This window comes from Carlito syrichta, unplaced genomic scaffold, assembly GCF_000164805.1.
Source record: "Carlito syrichta isolate Samal-C Ts95f unplaced genomic scaffold, Tarsius_syrichta-2.0.1 Scaffold316475, whole genome shotgun sequence".
Classification (NCBI taxonomy): Eukaryota; Metazoa; Chordata; class Mammalia; order Primates; family Tarsiidae; genus Carlito; species Carlito syrichta.
Window position 1 is genome coordinate 201,524 of NW_007260571.1, and position 17,528 is coordinate 219,051.

The 17,528-nt window shown below is 35.3% G+C and overlaps 1 protein-coding gene across 1 annotated transcript in view; it reads right to left on the reverse strand.

The window, feature by feature from the left end:
* Positions 1-1,125: 1,125 nt before the first annotated feature.
* LOC103277092 (UDP-glucose:glycoprotein glucosyltransferase 2-like) overlaps positions 1,126-17,528 on the reverse strand; it is a 37,704-nt gene continuing 21,301 nt past the window's right edge. The window contains exons 5-6 of the mRNA XM_021707268.1: positions 12,964-13,138; positions 1,126-1,314 (exon numbers count right to left, since the gene is read on the reverse strand). Of these exons, the coding sequence (XP_021562943.1) occupies positions 1,126-1,314; positions 12,964-13,138 (364 nt within the window). The remainder of the gene's footprint in view (positions 1,315-12,963; positions 13,139-17,528) is intronic.

Genomic DNA, 17,528 nt, shown 5'->3' on the forward strand with positions numbered 1-17,528 from the left:
CTTCTTTAATTCTGTTATTCAGGGGTGGAGGGGTTGTTTTTACTTCTGTTTGTTCAATCTCCTATTCTTCTTTATGTATGCCCTCTTTGTTCAATTCTGGAGTTGCACTGTAGGTTGGGGGTGGTCCTTTTTGCAGTTTTTGAGATTTACTTATGGGGGGAGCTGTGATTCAAAATCTATCTGCAGGTCCTGGTATCTGCCGACAGGTGTATAAATAATCTGAAACCCACTTCCCACTGCCTTGGAATCTGCCCGTGCAGTGGAGTTGTAGGTTTACTCCCTGAAATAAAATGCGGTTCACAGAGGGAAGAGAATGGAGCAGGCAGTGGGGGGAAGAGGGGGGTGGAGACAGAGTGAAGTAAGGGTGAAAACAGAGAGTGTACCAACAAATGGAGAGAGAGAGACATAAATTGGAACATATAAAAACAACAGACCACAGCTACAAACTAACCAACTCCCATACAAAAAAGAACTAAAACATACAATGTTAGTAACATACAAGCTTACCAACCTCCTTACTGGTGTGCTATTCCTCTATACAAAGATATGGTTTACAGAGAGAAGAAAAGAAGGGAAAAGAAGGAGGGGAAAAAAAGTGGGGGGGGACAAAACAAAAAATAGAATCAAGTCAGTAGACTAACAGAACCAATTGAGCACACACTGAGACTTTTTGTTTAAGTCGAATGTCCTTTCAGCTCTGATTTCTAGCTGTCTTTTCAGGCTGGCAAGTCTGTTTACAGTTAGGATCAGTTGCCCCTGGCCTGTTGTGAAGGGCAGTGCAGATCATCACTCAGTTCACAACTGCCCCATTCACCACTCAGACCTGGCCTGTGTCTGTCAGGTTTCCATTTTTCCCCTTTCGGTGTTGTTACCTTGAGTCGCCAGCAGGTGGTGTTATCCCTCGCTTCAGACGGTCTTTATCTCAGCTGCTCGCCCGCCCCTAAGGGGAGGGATATGTTGCCTCAAGGCACATGGGAAGAGACCCAGGGCCTGGCGGGCGACTCGGTGGTAGTAGACCTCAGCAGATCTTGCTCGCAGGGGCTTCAAGGTCTGAGGTCGTGAATCGCCTCAGGCACAGGTGGCGATGTGTAATGGCTGCCTCGGAGGCGGCGGCTACGGCTCGCCTCAGGCAATGGTGGTGCGACGTGGAATAGCTGTTGGCCGCAGAGGCAGTGGTGGCAGCAGCAGCCACAGTAGCTGCCCAGACCACAGTGATGCCTCAGGGAAGTCTATGGCTGAGCTCTGTGTGAAGAGCAGGCTGCCGACGATGGGATCTGCAGCCTCCAGGGAGAGATCCAGTCTCTTCGCGTTCTCCTTAGTGGAGAGTCTCACAGACCGAGCTGCCCCGTTGCCATCTTGCCGGAACTCTCTCAGACAGCAAATATTAAACCCAACCCAACTACTGACCAGAATAGCTCAATCCTACCTACACGAAAAGCATGACCTACACTAAAGGCATAGTCAAGGTTCATGATCAGTTATCTATGATCCTATACAACATGTCCAGCATTCAACACTGAAAAAATTCACAAGATGTCCAAAAAGGCAAGGGAAAAAAAAAAGTCTGAAGAGACAAAACAATCAAATTCTGATATATAAAAAATGTTGAAACTATCAGTAGAGAATTTAAATAACTATGACTGACATGTTAAAGGCTCTATTGAAAAAGCTAGAAAACATGCACAGAGAGGCAGTTCAGCATATGTATAGAAACTATAATACAGCCAAATGGCAATACTAGAAATGAAAAGTACAGTAACAGAAATGAAGAATTCCTCTAGCAGGCTCATAATTAAACTTGACACAGTCAAAGAAAGAATCAGTGAACTTGAAGGCAGGTCAACAGAAATACCCCCACTGAATTCACAAAGAGAAAAATTAGTGAAGAAAAAACAAGAAAACCCAGAACATTCAGGAGCTGTGGGACAAGATCAAATGTTCTAATGTAGATATAATCCAAATCCAAGAAGGAGAAGAAAAAAAGAATAGAAGGGAGGGAGGCAGTGGTTGGGGAAAAATAATGGCCAAGAATTTTCTAAACTCAGTGAAAGACACCCAGCCACACATCCAAAAACTCAAGAGAACATCTAGCAGGATAAATAAGTATGAATCTCATTTCCAAACTCCTGAAACCAAAGACAAAGAGAAAATATAGAGAGTTCTAGCACTTTGTGAGGTGGAAATGAGAGGATTGCCTGAGTTCAGGGGTTCGAGACCAGCTTGGGCAACTTGGTGAGATCTTATCTCTATAATACAAAATTAGCTGGCCATGGTAGCAAGCACCTATAGCTCTGGCTACTTGGGAGGCTGAGGCAGAAGGATCACCTGAGCCCAACAGGTTGAGGCTGTGGTGGCTGTGATCATGCCACAGCACTCCAGCCTGGGTGACAGAGTGAGACTGACTCAAACAAATATATGTATATATGGATAGAGAAATCAATAGACAGACAGAGATAGACAGTCAAAGAAAGACATAACAGAGAAGCAAAGTACAAATGGAACAAACAGAAAAAGCAAGTTTCAGATTTTTAAACCAACAACTCAAATCACTTTAAAAATGAATATTCTAATTCACTGGTTAATAGGTAAAGACTATCAGATTAGATAAAACAGATCCAACTATATGATGTCTACAAAGACAAAAAAAGTAGAAAAAGATACATCATGTAAACATTAACTAAAAAAAAGTAGGAATAGATATATTAGTTCCAGACAAAAAAGACTTCAGAAGAGAAAATATTATCAGGGATAACAAAGAGCTTAATGATACATGAAAGATAATGATAAAGGACTCAATTCTACAACTGACATACAATGTTAGTATGTAAGTATTAGTAACAGATTTTCAAAATATAAAGGACAAAACTGACAGATGAGAAACTCAAATCTTAATTCATAGTTTTAAATTTCAATATTCCTCTCACAGAAGTGGATAGAATAAAGGCAGAACGTCAATTAGAATATAGATATTCTGAGGCAATGTTACCTTACTTTAAATATGTAGCAAACATTCCACCCGACAACAGCAGAAGATTAATTTCTCTCAAGTATACATGGAACACTCAAAACTAAATTATATTCTGAGTCATAAAACACAAGTTAAAAAGTGTTTTTAAAAGTTATACAAATGATCTTAGACCATTACAAAACTAAACTAAAAATCAATTTTAAAAAATCAATTTAAAAAAACTGGAAGATCACAAAATATTTGGAAATTCAACTTCTAAATAACACACGAGTCAGTTTATGGGTTGTAAAATGGCGGTATTCAGAAGCAAGCTGGCTTTACTCCCCACCACAGAAAACTAAAAATAAATGTACAGCACCAAGATTATTACAAGCAATATTCCAGAACTCAAGTATAAGAATAATACAGTTTCTGGGGCAACAGAGAAGTAAAAAAAATTCTGGGCAAAGAGTAAGAGAATTAGACTTCAATATCTGCAATGCCCCTTTCCCCAATCTGCCTGTCACCAAGTGCATGAAAAAATTTCCCCTGACTCACAGGTTTCTATACTAGAAAAAGTGAGATTGAGACAGATACAAGCTTCCCCACCATCTTCGGGTTTCCCAGAATGAGAACTGTCCCTACCTCAACCCACAGGAAGCATCACAAGTGAATGAAGGGAGAAATATCCCTGAGGCCAAAATAAGAAAAGGAGGGTGGGGGGTGAGAGGTGAGACTACCATCCCCAGCCCTAGAAATTCTGCTCTATAAGCATAATAGATGTGAAAGGGAAGGAATACTTCTAAACTCATTCTAAGACATTAGCATTACCTTGATAGCAAAACTAGACAAAGACATAACAAAAAAAATGATGAACATAGATATAAAAATCCTCAACAAAATATTAGCAAGGTGGATTCAACAACACATTAAAAAGATCATTCACTATGATCAAGTAGAATTCATTCCAGGAATGCAAAGATGGTTCAACATATGCAAATCAATAAATGTGATATATCACATTAATAGAATCAAGAGCAAAAATCATATGATCAATATATGCTGAAAAAGCATTCAATAAAATTCAGCACCCCTTTATGATAACGGTCCTCAACAAACTGGGTATAGAAGAAACATAACTCAAAATAATAAAGACCATATATGAGAAACAGTTGACAATGTACTAAACAAGGTAAAACTGAAGCTATTCCTCTAAGATCCGGAAATGCATGCCCACATTCACCAATTTTATTCAACATAATTCTAAAAGTCCTAGCCAGAGCAATCAGGCAAGACAAAAGAAAAAAGGGGCATCCAAATTGGAAAGGAAGGAGTCAAATTTAGCCTTGTTTGCAAACATGATCTAATATTTAGAAAAATCTAGACTCTATCAAAAAAAACCTGTTAGAACTGATAAATGCTTTCAGTAGAGTTGCAGGATACAAAATAGACAAAATTCAGTAGCATTTAATATAGGCCAACAACAAACATTCTGAAAAAGAAATAAAGAAAGCAACCCCAATTATAATAACTACAAAGAATATAAAATACCTAGAAATTAATTTAATCAAAGCAGTGGAAGATCTATACAAAGAAAACTATAAAACACTGATGAAAAAAATTAAAGAGGACACATACATATACACACACACACAAACTATTCCATGCTCATAGATAGGAAGAATACTATTAGAATGTCAATACTACCCAAGGTAATTCGCAGATGCAATGCACTTTTAAAATGTAATTCAATTTTCAAAACAATAAAAAAAATTCAAAATTCATATGGAACCATAAAAGACCTCAAATAGCCAAAGTAACCCTTAGCAAAAAAAAACACGTCTGGAGATATAACACTACCTGACTTCAAAATATACCACACAAAGCTCCAGCAACCTAGTCAACATGAAATTGGGATTGAAACAGACACACAGATCAATGGAAAAGAATAGAACCCAGATATAAATATACACATTTTTATAGGCAACTAATTTTTTTCCTCACACTTCAGTTTTATTTATTTATTTATTTAAATTTTAAAGATGTAGGCCGGGCTCAGTGGCTCAGCCTGTAATCCCAGCACTTTGGGAGGCCAAGGCAAGTGGATTGCCTGAGCCCACGGGTTCAAGACCAACCCAGGCAACTTGGCGAGACCTCACCTCTACAATATACCAAAAAATTAGCTAGGCCTGGTAGCGTGTGCCTGTAGTTCTGGCTACTTGGGAAGGCTGAGGTAAAGAGACTGCTGGAGTCCAGCAGGTCGACACCAGGGTGGCCAGGAGTGTGCCACTGCACTCCAGCCTGGGCAATGAAGTAAGACTCCAACTTGACAAAAAAAAAAAAAAAAGAAATTAAAAATGTGGCGTACAATTCAGGGTTAGGTATACAAATGTTCATTATGTAGGTACCCTTGTTGATGAGTTGTGCCCCCTCCTCCCCTGGCAGTTTCCCTCAACTGCCAATCCCACCCCCCACCCCCTGGAAGTTTCCCACTATTGCCAATCCCTTGCTTATAGTATTATGATAATTGTTCAAGGCCCGCTTATGAGTGAGAACATATGGTACTCTGTTCTTTGTTTCTGTGATAAATCATTGAGTATGATAGACTCTAAATTCATCCAAGTTGCTGCGAAGTCCATAAGTTTGTCCTTCTTTATGACTGCATATTATTCCATTGTGTATATGCACCACATTTTTTTAATGCAGTCCAGCTTTGATGGGCAGCATGGCTGGTTTCATGTTTTTGCTATTGTGAATAGAGCTGCAACAAACATGCCTATACAGGTATCTTTTTTGTAGAATGATTTGAGTTTCCCTGGGTATACTCCCAATAGGGGGATTGCTGGGTCATACGGAAGGTCAATTTCTAGTTCTTTCAGAAATTGCCACACTGTCTTCCAAAGAGGCTGCACTAGTTTGCATTTCCACCAGCAGTGTAGAAGCATTCCTTTTTCTCCGCATCCTTGCCAGCATCTGTTGTTGTTTGTTTTATTAATCATGGCCATTCTCACTGGGGTTAGGTGGTATCTCGACGTGGTGTTTTACTTTTTTGAGTTGGAGTCTCATTCTGTTGCCCAGGCTGGAGTGCAGTGGTACACTCACAGCCACCCCAGAGTTGACCTGCTGGGCTCTGGTGATCCTTCCACCTCAGCCTTCAAAGTAGCTGGAAATATAAGCACGCGCTACCACACAAGGTTAATTTTTGATTTACTGTAGAGATGAGGTCTTACCAAGTTGCCAGGGCTGGTCTCAAACCTGTGGGCTCAGGCAATTCACTCACCTTGGCATCCCAAAATGTTGGAATTACAGGTTGAGCCACTGAGCCCGCCTCAGTGTGGTTTTGATCTACATTTCTCTGATGATTAGTGAGGCTGAGCTACAGCCAACTAATTTTCAGCAAACATGCCAAGAACATACAACGGGGAAACGTCTCATCAATAAATAGTGCTGAGAAGAATTACGTTAATTAAAACAAGCTAAGCAAAGAAAGACAAATATGTTCTCAGTCATATGGAAGCTAAAAGATGTATGCCATAAAGACAGAAGTAGACAGGCGCTTACCATAGGTCAGGAAGGAGAGAAAGGTGAGGGGGAGGAAGTGAGGTTGATTAATGGTTACAAACATACAGTAAGACAGAAGAAATAAGACCTCCTGTTTGATAGGTCAGCAGGTTGACTACAGTTAACAATAACCTATTGTACATTTCAAAATAGCTGAAAGAGAATAATTAGAATGTTCCTAGTATAAAGAAAAGGGACATATTTAAGGCAATGGATATCCCAATTACCCTAATTTGATCTTTACATATATGAAAGTATCAAATTATCACACGTACCCTGAAAATATGTATTATGTATAATTTAGAAATTTTTAAAAATGGGTCGAAGAGAAAGTCTCAAGGGAAATTTAAAAATGCGTTAGCTCAAATAAACGTTAAAATGCAATATATAAAAATGTGTGCAATATAACTAAAGCATTTTTTAGAGTAACAAGGTAATAAATATATGTAATAAATACTTATATTAGAAAACAATAAAGGTAAGTCTAAAAACAGTAACCTAAGTACCACCTTAAGAAACTAAATATAGACCAGAAAACTAAACCCTAAGCAAGGCAAAAAAAAAAGTAACAGTACAATAGAGAAATATATTTTAAAAAGAAAAATAGAAAACAAAACCTATAATGAAACCAAAGCTGTTTCTTGTAAAATATTAATAAAATCATAAAACCTCTAGCCTGGATAAGATAAAAACAGAGATAACACAAATTACTAATATCAGGCAAAAAAGGAAAGGGACGCATTACTATTGTTCCCTCAGATATTAAACAAAAATAAGAAAATAGTATAAAAAATTTTCTACCCAAAATTTCAACAACTTGCATGTGGAGCAAAATTCTTAAAGCACACAAACTACCAAAGAAAAATAAATAGATAAACTATATTGTCCTATAACTGTTAAATAAATTAAATTTACAGTGAAAAATCAAAAAAGAAAACTCCAAGCCCAGATTGTTTTACTTCTACCAAACATTTAAGAAACAAATAGTGCACATTTTACACAATCTCTTACAGAAAACAGAGGGGGGAACACTTTCTGAATCATTTTATGAGGTTTGCAATAACCTTATACCAATACTAGACAAACATATAACAAGCAAATAGAACTAAACTTCAGTATCCCTCAGGAACACATATATAAAAACTCTGAAAAAAATGTGTGCAAATCACTCCAGCAATTTATCAAATGCATAATACATGACAACTAAATGAGATTCATCCAAAGAATGCAAGGCTGTGTCAACATCAGTGTAATTTACCATATTAACAGATTGAACAAGAAAAATCATATTTCAATAAATGCCAAAAAAGCATTTGACAACATGCAACATGTATTCATAATAAAAACTCTCAATTAGGAATAAAAGATAATATCTTTAACTTACTAAAAGTCATCTTAAAAAGAAAAAAAATCCTACATCTGATATTATACTTAATAGTAAAAGACCAAATGCTTTCCCCCAAGATCAGGAAAAAAACAAGGATATCGTCTTTCACCACTCCCATTGAACATGAACTGGAAGTCCTAATCATCACAATAATTAAAAAAAGAAAGAAAAGGCATATAAATTGGAAAAAAAGAAAAACACCAGTGAAATAAATCAAAGGGTATCTAAATAAATCAAGAATTGCCATTCACATCAATTGGAAGATTCAATATTAAGATGTCAATTCTCACAAATTTGATTTAATATTCAATGTAATATCAATCAAATGCCAGCAAGATTTTTTGTAGGTACAGACAAGCTGATTTTAAAGTTCACATGAGAAGGCAAAGGAGCTAGATTAACTAAAACCATTGTGAAAAAGAATAACAAAGTGGAAGACTCACATGACCTTATCTCAAGGCTTATAAAGCTATAGTAATAAAGTATAACACTATAAAGTGTTAAAGCAGTGTGATGTTGATGTGAGAACATATCAGATCAACGGCACAGAAAAGGGAAGCCAGAAATAGACCCATACAAATAGTCATTTGTATCTTACAATTATATAAAGGAAATTCAGCGGAGAAGTGTTTTAAATAAATTATGTTAGAACTGGATATCCATATGCAGAAAATTAAGCCTCAACACATAACTCATAAGTTGAACAAAAATTAATTCAAATGGATCATAAACCTAAATGTAAGACATAAAACCATTAAACTTCTAGAATAAAATCTGCATGACCTTGAGACTAGTAATGAGTGTTTAGATACAACCATCAAAAATATAATCCATAAAAGAAAAAAAAATGGATGAGCTGGACTTGGTCAGAATTATAAACTTGTGCTTTGTAAAAGACATTGTTAAGAGAATGACATGATGATTCACAGACTGGTAAAATATGCTTGTAAATCGCACGTGATTAAAAGACTTTTACTTAGAACATATAAAGAACTCCTAAAACACAACAAAAAAATAGTTCACCAAAACAAAAACAACCAAACCTTGTGAAAAGTCACTCAACTTCATTCGTCATTAGGCAAATGCAAATTAAAACCACAGTAACACTGCACACCTAGAATGGCTAAAATTCAAAAACTGACATTAAGAAGTAGTGGTTAGGATTTAGAGATTATCTTTTATGGCTGGGGGGAATATAAAGTCATATCACCACTCTGGAAGACAGCTTACTATAAAGCTAAACATCAATTTACCACACAACTCAGCAATAGCACTTCCAGGCATTTATCTAACATATGTTCCCAGAAACCTGTATGCAGATATGATGGTACTAAGGTGACTGACACATGACTCTATGTGACTACTGAAACCCAACATTGTACATCACAGATGATACTTTCCAAAAAGACATCTGACTAACTGTGAAATAAAAATACGTTAATGGAAAACAAAGGTCAATGTATGCAAAGGACAAATTTTCCCAAAATAAATCAGAAAAGTTCAATTCACTCCCACAAAAATCCCAACACGTTTCATGGAACCTGGTCAATGAATTCTAAAATTAACATGAATACACACCAAGCTAGAACAGCCAGGTATTTTGCAAAACAAGTATATTTTAAAGCAACAGCAATTAAAATGATGCTATATTTGTATAGAATAGACATATATATCACTGCAACAGAGCAGGAAGTCTGAAAACATTAAATGCCTATACGAAAACTTGGTATATGATAGAGTAAAACAAAAACTTGACTATTCAGTGAAGTGTGTGAAAATCAAAGATTTTCCATATGAAAAAAACAGAATTACACCTGTATCCCCAGCATATTCAAATAAATTCCAGATGGATTAAAGACCAAAACATAAAAAATGGAACTTCAATTCTTATAAGATAAGAGAATGTCTTTATGGCATCATGAATGAAATCATTAAGGAAAAGCTGGATAAGTTTGATTACATCACAATCAACACTTGTGGAAAATGTCATAAACTTTTTAATACCAGAAAAACAAAGACACTAGAAGATGTTTATAAAGTAGGATGAAAAGATCAATATTCAGAATATATTAAAAACATCTATAAATCAATGAGAAAAAAGAATCCAAAATAAACATAGGCAAAGGCTATGGACAGGCAATTTATAAGCATATTTGTAATGTTTTTATTAAATTAAATATTAATACATAAATCTTAACACATGCACAATCGGCAAATTTTTCATTTTCCTAATACTGAGAGCGGATGAAAATAAAAATAATCTGAAGCTGGTTGCTGCAAACTTCTGTTGTTAAGCACAAGTGAAATGGTCTTTTATAAATTGTCACCTTTTTCACAATACTGCTGAAAGTTGCAGATATATCCAGTATTTGCCTCAGACACCACTCTGACTAGCATTCCATACTTTGTATTGTTATTCAGATTACAAACCCCAAAAGACAGTCTTCCACAATGAGGTAAACCCATGTCATCAGCAACCCGGAACAGAATTCAGAATGACATACACTCACATCAGCAGTCGCGAATGAGTGAATAATTTGAGAAATGCAAATTAAAACACTCCATGTTGAGAACACAGCAATAACAAGGCAGAGTCATTCCTCTCATGGTCATTTTGTGTGTGTGTGTGTGTCTGTGTTTGAAGTTGTTAAAAAATAAATTTAAGATATAGTAATAAGTGCTACAGAGTCATTAAAACAGAATAAAGTGATAGTGCGATACCAATGGGGTGAGGGGGACAAGACATTTGACCAGAAATCTGAATGAGAAAGTAGTCAGCTCCAAAAAGAATTAGGGTTAAGAGTATTCCTACACCACGTTTAACACTTTGACCTAATACTGAATATACTATTGAAACTGCCTTTGTAAAGTTAATAAAAGGTCACAAGGTTAGTACTGTGATGGGGCCTGAATTTTGTTAAGGTATAGACATAGCTATATCATAAGATATGTTATACTTATTGACCTTTTCTTTCTTCATGCATGATTATCCTAGTTCCTGGGGCTGCCTGCAAGATTACTGAATTTGTTTTTCTCTTGAAGAACAATGGGCTAGAAGTCATGCAAACTTTTTCTTTTTAGAAAGCAAGATTTATTAAAGGACAGAAAAGTTCCACAGTGGGAAGGAACCCGAAGGGGTTGCCCCAGACTTTCTTGATGCATCAGCAGCTCTGATCACCAAGGATCTCACCTCCCATATGCCTTTCTGCTCAGCTACAGGCATAAATGATAACCAGTCTCTATTGTTTCTTAGCTTATTTTTCTTTTCTTTCTTTTTTTTTTTTTTTTTTTGAGTCAGGGTCTCACACTGTCACCCAGGCTGAAGTACAGTGGCACTATCACGACTCACCATGGCCTCAACCTCCTGAATTCAGGTGATCCTTCTACCTCAACCTCCTGAGTAGTTGGGACTACAGGCATGCCCCACCATGTCTGGCTATTTAAAAATTTTTTTTATACAGACAGGGTCTTGCTAGATTATCTAGCGCACGCTAGTTTCAAACTCGTAGGCCCAAGTGATGATCCTCCAGCTTTAGTCTCCCAAAGCACTGGAATTATAGGTGTGAGTCACCAACCCAGTTCCTAGCTTGCTTTTCTATAGTTGCTTACTGCTCAGAAGTCATGTAACCAGTGGTCACAGGACTTCAGTTTGTCCTATAGATAACATCACTATTATAAAATCAAAGACTGCTCTTTAAGATATTTTTCAGGATGGGTTCGGTGGCTCAGCCTGTAATCCCAGCACTTTGGGAGGCTGAGGTGAGCAGACTGCCTGAGCCTGCAGGTTCGAGACCAGCCTGGGCAACTTGGCGAGACCACATTTCTACAAAAAATAAAAAACTAGTCGGGCATGGTAGTACACACCTATAGTTCTGGCTACTTGGAAGGGTGAGATGGAAGGATCACCTAGTCTGCAGGTTGACGCTGGGGTGGCCATGAGTGTGGCCACTGCACTCTAGCCTGGGTGACAGATTGAGACTCCAACTAAAAATATATATATATATTTTTTGAACCTTACATTCTTGTGGTCTAACTGACACCACCTGGACCTGTAACCCATACCAAGAAACTGACTTTGCACATGAAGACAGTTACAACACCCCTATAATTTCACCCCCAACAAATCAGCAGTCCCAATTCCCTAGCCCCCAATCCCTCAAATTATCCTTAAAAACCCTAATCCCTGAGTTCTTAGAGATGCATATTTGAGAAATATCTCTCGACTTCCTTGCTTAGCTGCTTTGGGATTCCTAAACACTTTCTCTGCTGTAACAACTGCTATCTCAGTGTATCAGCTTTTCTGTGCAGGAAGCATAAAGAACTATCAGGATGTAACACTATCAGTATATCAAACAAATCATATTTCTTCATTGTAATACTTTTTTTTTTGGCTACAATGCCCGGCTGATTTTTTGATTTATTGTAGAGATGAGGTCTCGCCAAGTTGCCCAGGTTGTTCTTAAATCTGTGGGCTCAGGCAGTTCCCTCACCTTGGCTTCCCACCGTGCCCAGCCTGTCATACGTTTTTATTAAAAATAACTGTCTGAGTCCCAGAAAATATTATACAGTACGTCCCCTACATATGAAACTTCAATTTACAAACTTTAATAATGCACACCTGCACTTCTTAATGTATTATTTCTCTCCACCAGGTGTCAGTATAGCCTGTTAAATATATATAGTACAATATAACTGAGTATGTTAGGTGGGTACCTAGACTAACTTTGTTGGACTTAAAACAAATTGGACTTACAAACGTGCTCTTGGAATAGAGCTTGTTCATCTGTTAGTGACTTCCTGTACACATATTACTAAAGTTCATTTTTGGTTTTTATCAAATTTTAAAATTTGTGCCAGATATATTATTGGGGAAAGAATTATAAACATAATACCCCCAGAACAGATAGAATCCCAATATATAAAATATTTCTTCATTGTAATACTTTTTTTAAGTTAAAAAAAATGTTAAATACTATTCTGGTGAAAATTATATAAATCTAGTTAAGACATTTATCATAATAATTTTTTCTATAGTCAAAAACAATCTTGGAAAAAAACAAGCATGTACCTGAATATAGTGGCGAAGGACATACAGAATTTCTCCATTTTGAGCTTTTTCAGACAATACTTTGTGAAATGCACTAAATGATCTAGTACCCATTTCTGCATAGAGAATAATCACTGGTAAGTTCTCTTTATTTGTAGGAAATTTATGATCTCCTTTAAACAGATAAGGTCTGGGTCTAAGATAAAAATAAAACACAAAATTTTAAAAGAAATGAAAGTTAGTGTATCAGATTTATGATTTATAATTTCTGCTTACCAAACAACTCATAATACATATAATCACAGAAGAAGAACTTAAATTTCCTGTGGTTACTTTGTACACCCAACTTGTACTAAATGACAGAAAAGAAAGAAAACAATTTGGTTAACACCAAATTGAATATTAAAAATACTTCATTTTCCAACAAGGTTTATTATCATTAAACAATGACATATAATGGCAACATAATTTTCAATGAAATAAAATGTATATATTTTCAATTAGAAGGATATGGTTTTTCACTACAGTTCATATTTGCTGAAAACAGGTTCCACATATTTAAATGAAAAAACAAAGGTACTACCCTTATTCAAAGATTATTGGTACTTAGGATGAACAAGTATTCATCAAATCTCCAAGTAAAGCAAAGAAACCAGGAATTCTATGGTCTAGCCCTATCATCACAGACAGACTTAACTATCATTTCATTTGCCAGACATTGTGCTATATTCTTTATATCTATCAGTAAAATTCTAACTTCACAACAAAAATCAGATAGCTACCATCACTTACTTAAGTAGCTCTGAGGCTCAGGTAAGTTAAATATCCAGGACAAAATAAAATAGAGCCAGAATTTTAACTAATGTCTTTGGAATTCCATAGCCTTTATCCTTGGCTAGAAACCAAACTAAGAGATAAAGAAGTTCAGAATAACAAGGACTTTGAAAATAACCTTTCATTTAATAATTCAGATCTCTACACATTAGTCAATCACTACTTTAAAACAATAAATACTAAGTAAAGGATAAAAGAAAAAGAGGATATGTATAACACTGCTACATCAAGTTAGTGAAAAGATTGTGAGTTTTTAAATCAGGCAGAACTGTAATCAAATTCTAGCTTAACTACTTAGTATTTGGGACCTTGGGATCTTGGGCAAGTTATTTTATTTCTCCTGGACCTATTTATTTGTACTAGAGGACAAATTTCAGTTACCTCCTGAAGTATCCCAGGGATTTACCAAAATGACTTGCAAATCATCTAACAGCATAAAGCACACACAGGGTGCTAAAGAAATGATTATTTTTATCTGACTCTTATAGAAGGCCACTTATCTAAAATATAAATCAAGACTACTGTTAAGGAAAAAAAGAAACAAAACGTATGGTGTGCTACCATGAACAGTAAAGGGGGTATATATCTAACCTAGGTAATGATGATTACATATACACGGAATATTTTTTTAGAAGGATACCTAAGCACCTGATAACACGGATATGTCTCAGTGCTGTTTCAGGAGTTCTAGAAACCTGAAGTATAAATCAGTCTTTTATTTTGGGGTGTGTGTGTGTGTGTGTGTATGTATACATATGTTGTTCTATTATTCCTATTTTTTTACCATTTGTGCATAACACTTTCAATAATAAACTAGTTATTTGAAAAAATATAAATCACAGATACATTCAGAGTATTATCTTTGGGCTATTACTAGTACATCATGAAACAGTGGACTTTAAAAAATCAGAATTTATACAAGTTAAAACTTAATAAATTACAAGTGTGTCCTTTGGTATAAATTTATATAAAAATGCATTAAAAAAGTAAAAGAAAAAAATGTCTGCGCTCATAATAAATGAACATCAACAAAGTGAAATGAAATGAAATACATTTCAAATTAACAGAAGTACTTACACATATTGAATTTGGCCACTTTCTATTGATTCCCTCAGGTTTCATATACTAGATCTGTATAGGATTATTTTACACTAATTGATATATCACTTTATCACATTTTACAGCATGTTTACATACTATGTTTATTATTATGATGATTTAGAATATAAAAAATCATTTTGTAGGCAGAAATAGGTAATATTGTCTTTACATTTTTAAATTCTTCCACAGTGGTTACAATATTAACCTATGCATAGTAACAATTAAAATTCTCAAAATCAAAATTTAAAGTAAATTTAAAAATAATATTCCATTACTTATTTGAGAAAAATAGAAATAAAAATTTAATAAAAACTTTTTGTGATAACTACTGACTGTTATACTATATAGAAACATTAATGACAAACTTGCCGGCTAGAGACATACTTTCTACAATTATGGTAATTATGTATTCAGTTTTCTGATATGGCTGGAAATTTGTACATGTGCAGATTATGTCTTCTAAAAGAAATTCTAATTTCTATTTTGTTTAATATTTAGATTAAGGCTTGCCAACAGAAAGAACTTTTATGTAAAAAATGAATAAATTAGTATTACTTCTGACTACTGACTTAACTTACTTTAAATCACTCAAATGCCCAATCAATCTTACAAACAATTTGAGAGATTTCTTCTAGTTATTTGTCTTAAACTTTGTGACATTACTCAATATCAGTACAGAATATTGTTTACTTCAAGTGCTTATAATTTGTAAAAATTATATTATTCAAGCATCCTTGCATTTCAGTTTATAGTTTTCCTCTTACAGTATATACATTCTTCCACTTTTTTATTTTAATATTTTTTATTCACACACACTCATTCACTTTTATTGAATATTGATTTTAATTATTGATTTTCAACACAAGACGTAATTTTTAAAAATATTACTGAATGCCCGAAACATAAAACAAAAAGAATTTCAACAGTCCAAAATAGGATTTCATTTTACTATTAATCTCTTCTGTAACAGATGAAGAGACATGCATGTGCAAAACAGAAACTGAATTTGTTGCTCTTCTTCAGAGAATGCTATTAATAAATGGTAAAAGAACATAATACTGAAATCATGTCTCACATGTGAAAAGAGAAGTGAAAGATTTTTAAATTGGGTGAAATTACTAAAATTATTCTCACAAATTTCAACTGAATCCTTGGAACTCAAATGACACATATATCAGCTGGGTTATCATTTTTAAAAATTGACTTTATCAAATGAGTACTGTATAAGTAAATTTAGTAATTTGCATGGGATATCTTACATTTTAAAATTAGTCTGAGAAATTCTTCCTTCAAAGAATTTACTTTGGTGAAAACTAAAAGGCTGCTAATGAAACAAAGCTTATAGATAAATCTTGATATTGAATATAAAAGGAAAAATGAGAAAAAAGGGAATAAACTTTCTAGAGGTAAGGGCTCTCTACCATTTGTTCATTAACCTGAGATAGAGAGATAGCTTCTTTCCTATACCAAATTTGCTTTTAAGATTTACTCAGAAGCCGGGCTCAGTGGCTAAGCCTGTAACCCCCCGCTTTGGGAAGCTGAGGTGAGTGGATTGCCTGAGCCCATGGGTTCGAGACCCGGCCGGGCAACTCGGCAAGACCTCATCTCTACAATAAATCAAAAAATTAGCCAGGTGTGGTAGCACACACCTGTAGTTCCAGCTACTTGGAAGGCTGAGGCGGAAGGATCTCCAGAGCCCAGCAAGTAGAGGCTGCGGTGGCCGGGAGCGGCCACTGTACTCCAGTCTGGGTGACAGAGTGAGACTCCAACTCAAAAAAAAAAAAAAGATTTAACTCAGGAACTGCTTCGACATATTATAGGCAGAAAAATTATATCTATAGAGAATAACTGGATAAAAGGGAAAACGATCTTTAAAAATTGAGTAGGTAACATTTAAAAGTAGTAATTTTCATTTAATGAATGGAGTACAATTAAAAAGAAAAATAATACAAATTAGCATAGGTAAAAATTTTAGAACAAATATAAAACTTTAGCTTTCTGAAGAACAATTTTGAAGTCCAGTATTCATATTAAATGTATATACATACTTACCTAGTGATTTTAGTTCTAGAAATTTATCTAATAAGTTAACCGTAACAAAGGATGTTCAAGGAAGTTCAACTTGATATATATTAGGAAGTTCAATTAGATTTTGTTTATTAAAAAAACCCATAAACTACCTATATATCTATCACAGAACATGGAATAGTTAAATGTACTTGCTCATTTAAATATGGTATCATTCATTCAACAATATTTTTGAGCATCTACTACATGTCAGGTGAAAATACAATGAACAAGAATATATATGAATCCTGCTCCACAATGACAAATCATAACTGTATTTATATTTATTTATACATAAGGATACATAATTTAGTGGAGGAATATTCTAACTGCTTTCCATTTTTTTTGTTTTTTGGTTTTTTTTGAGTGGGAGTCTCACTCTGTCGCCCAGACTGGAGTGCAGTGGCCGCTCCCGGCCACCGCAGCCTCGACCTGCTGGGCTCCGGCGATCCTTCCGCCTCAGCCTTCCAAGTAGCTGGAACTACAGGTGTGCTACCACACCTGGCTAATTTTTTAGATTTATTGTAGAGATGAGGTCTCACAAGTTGCCCAGGCGGGTCTCGAACTCGCGGGCTCGGGCAATC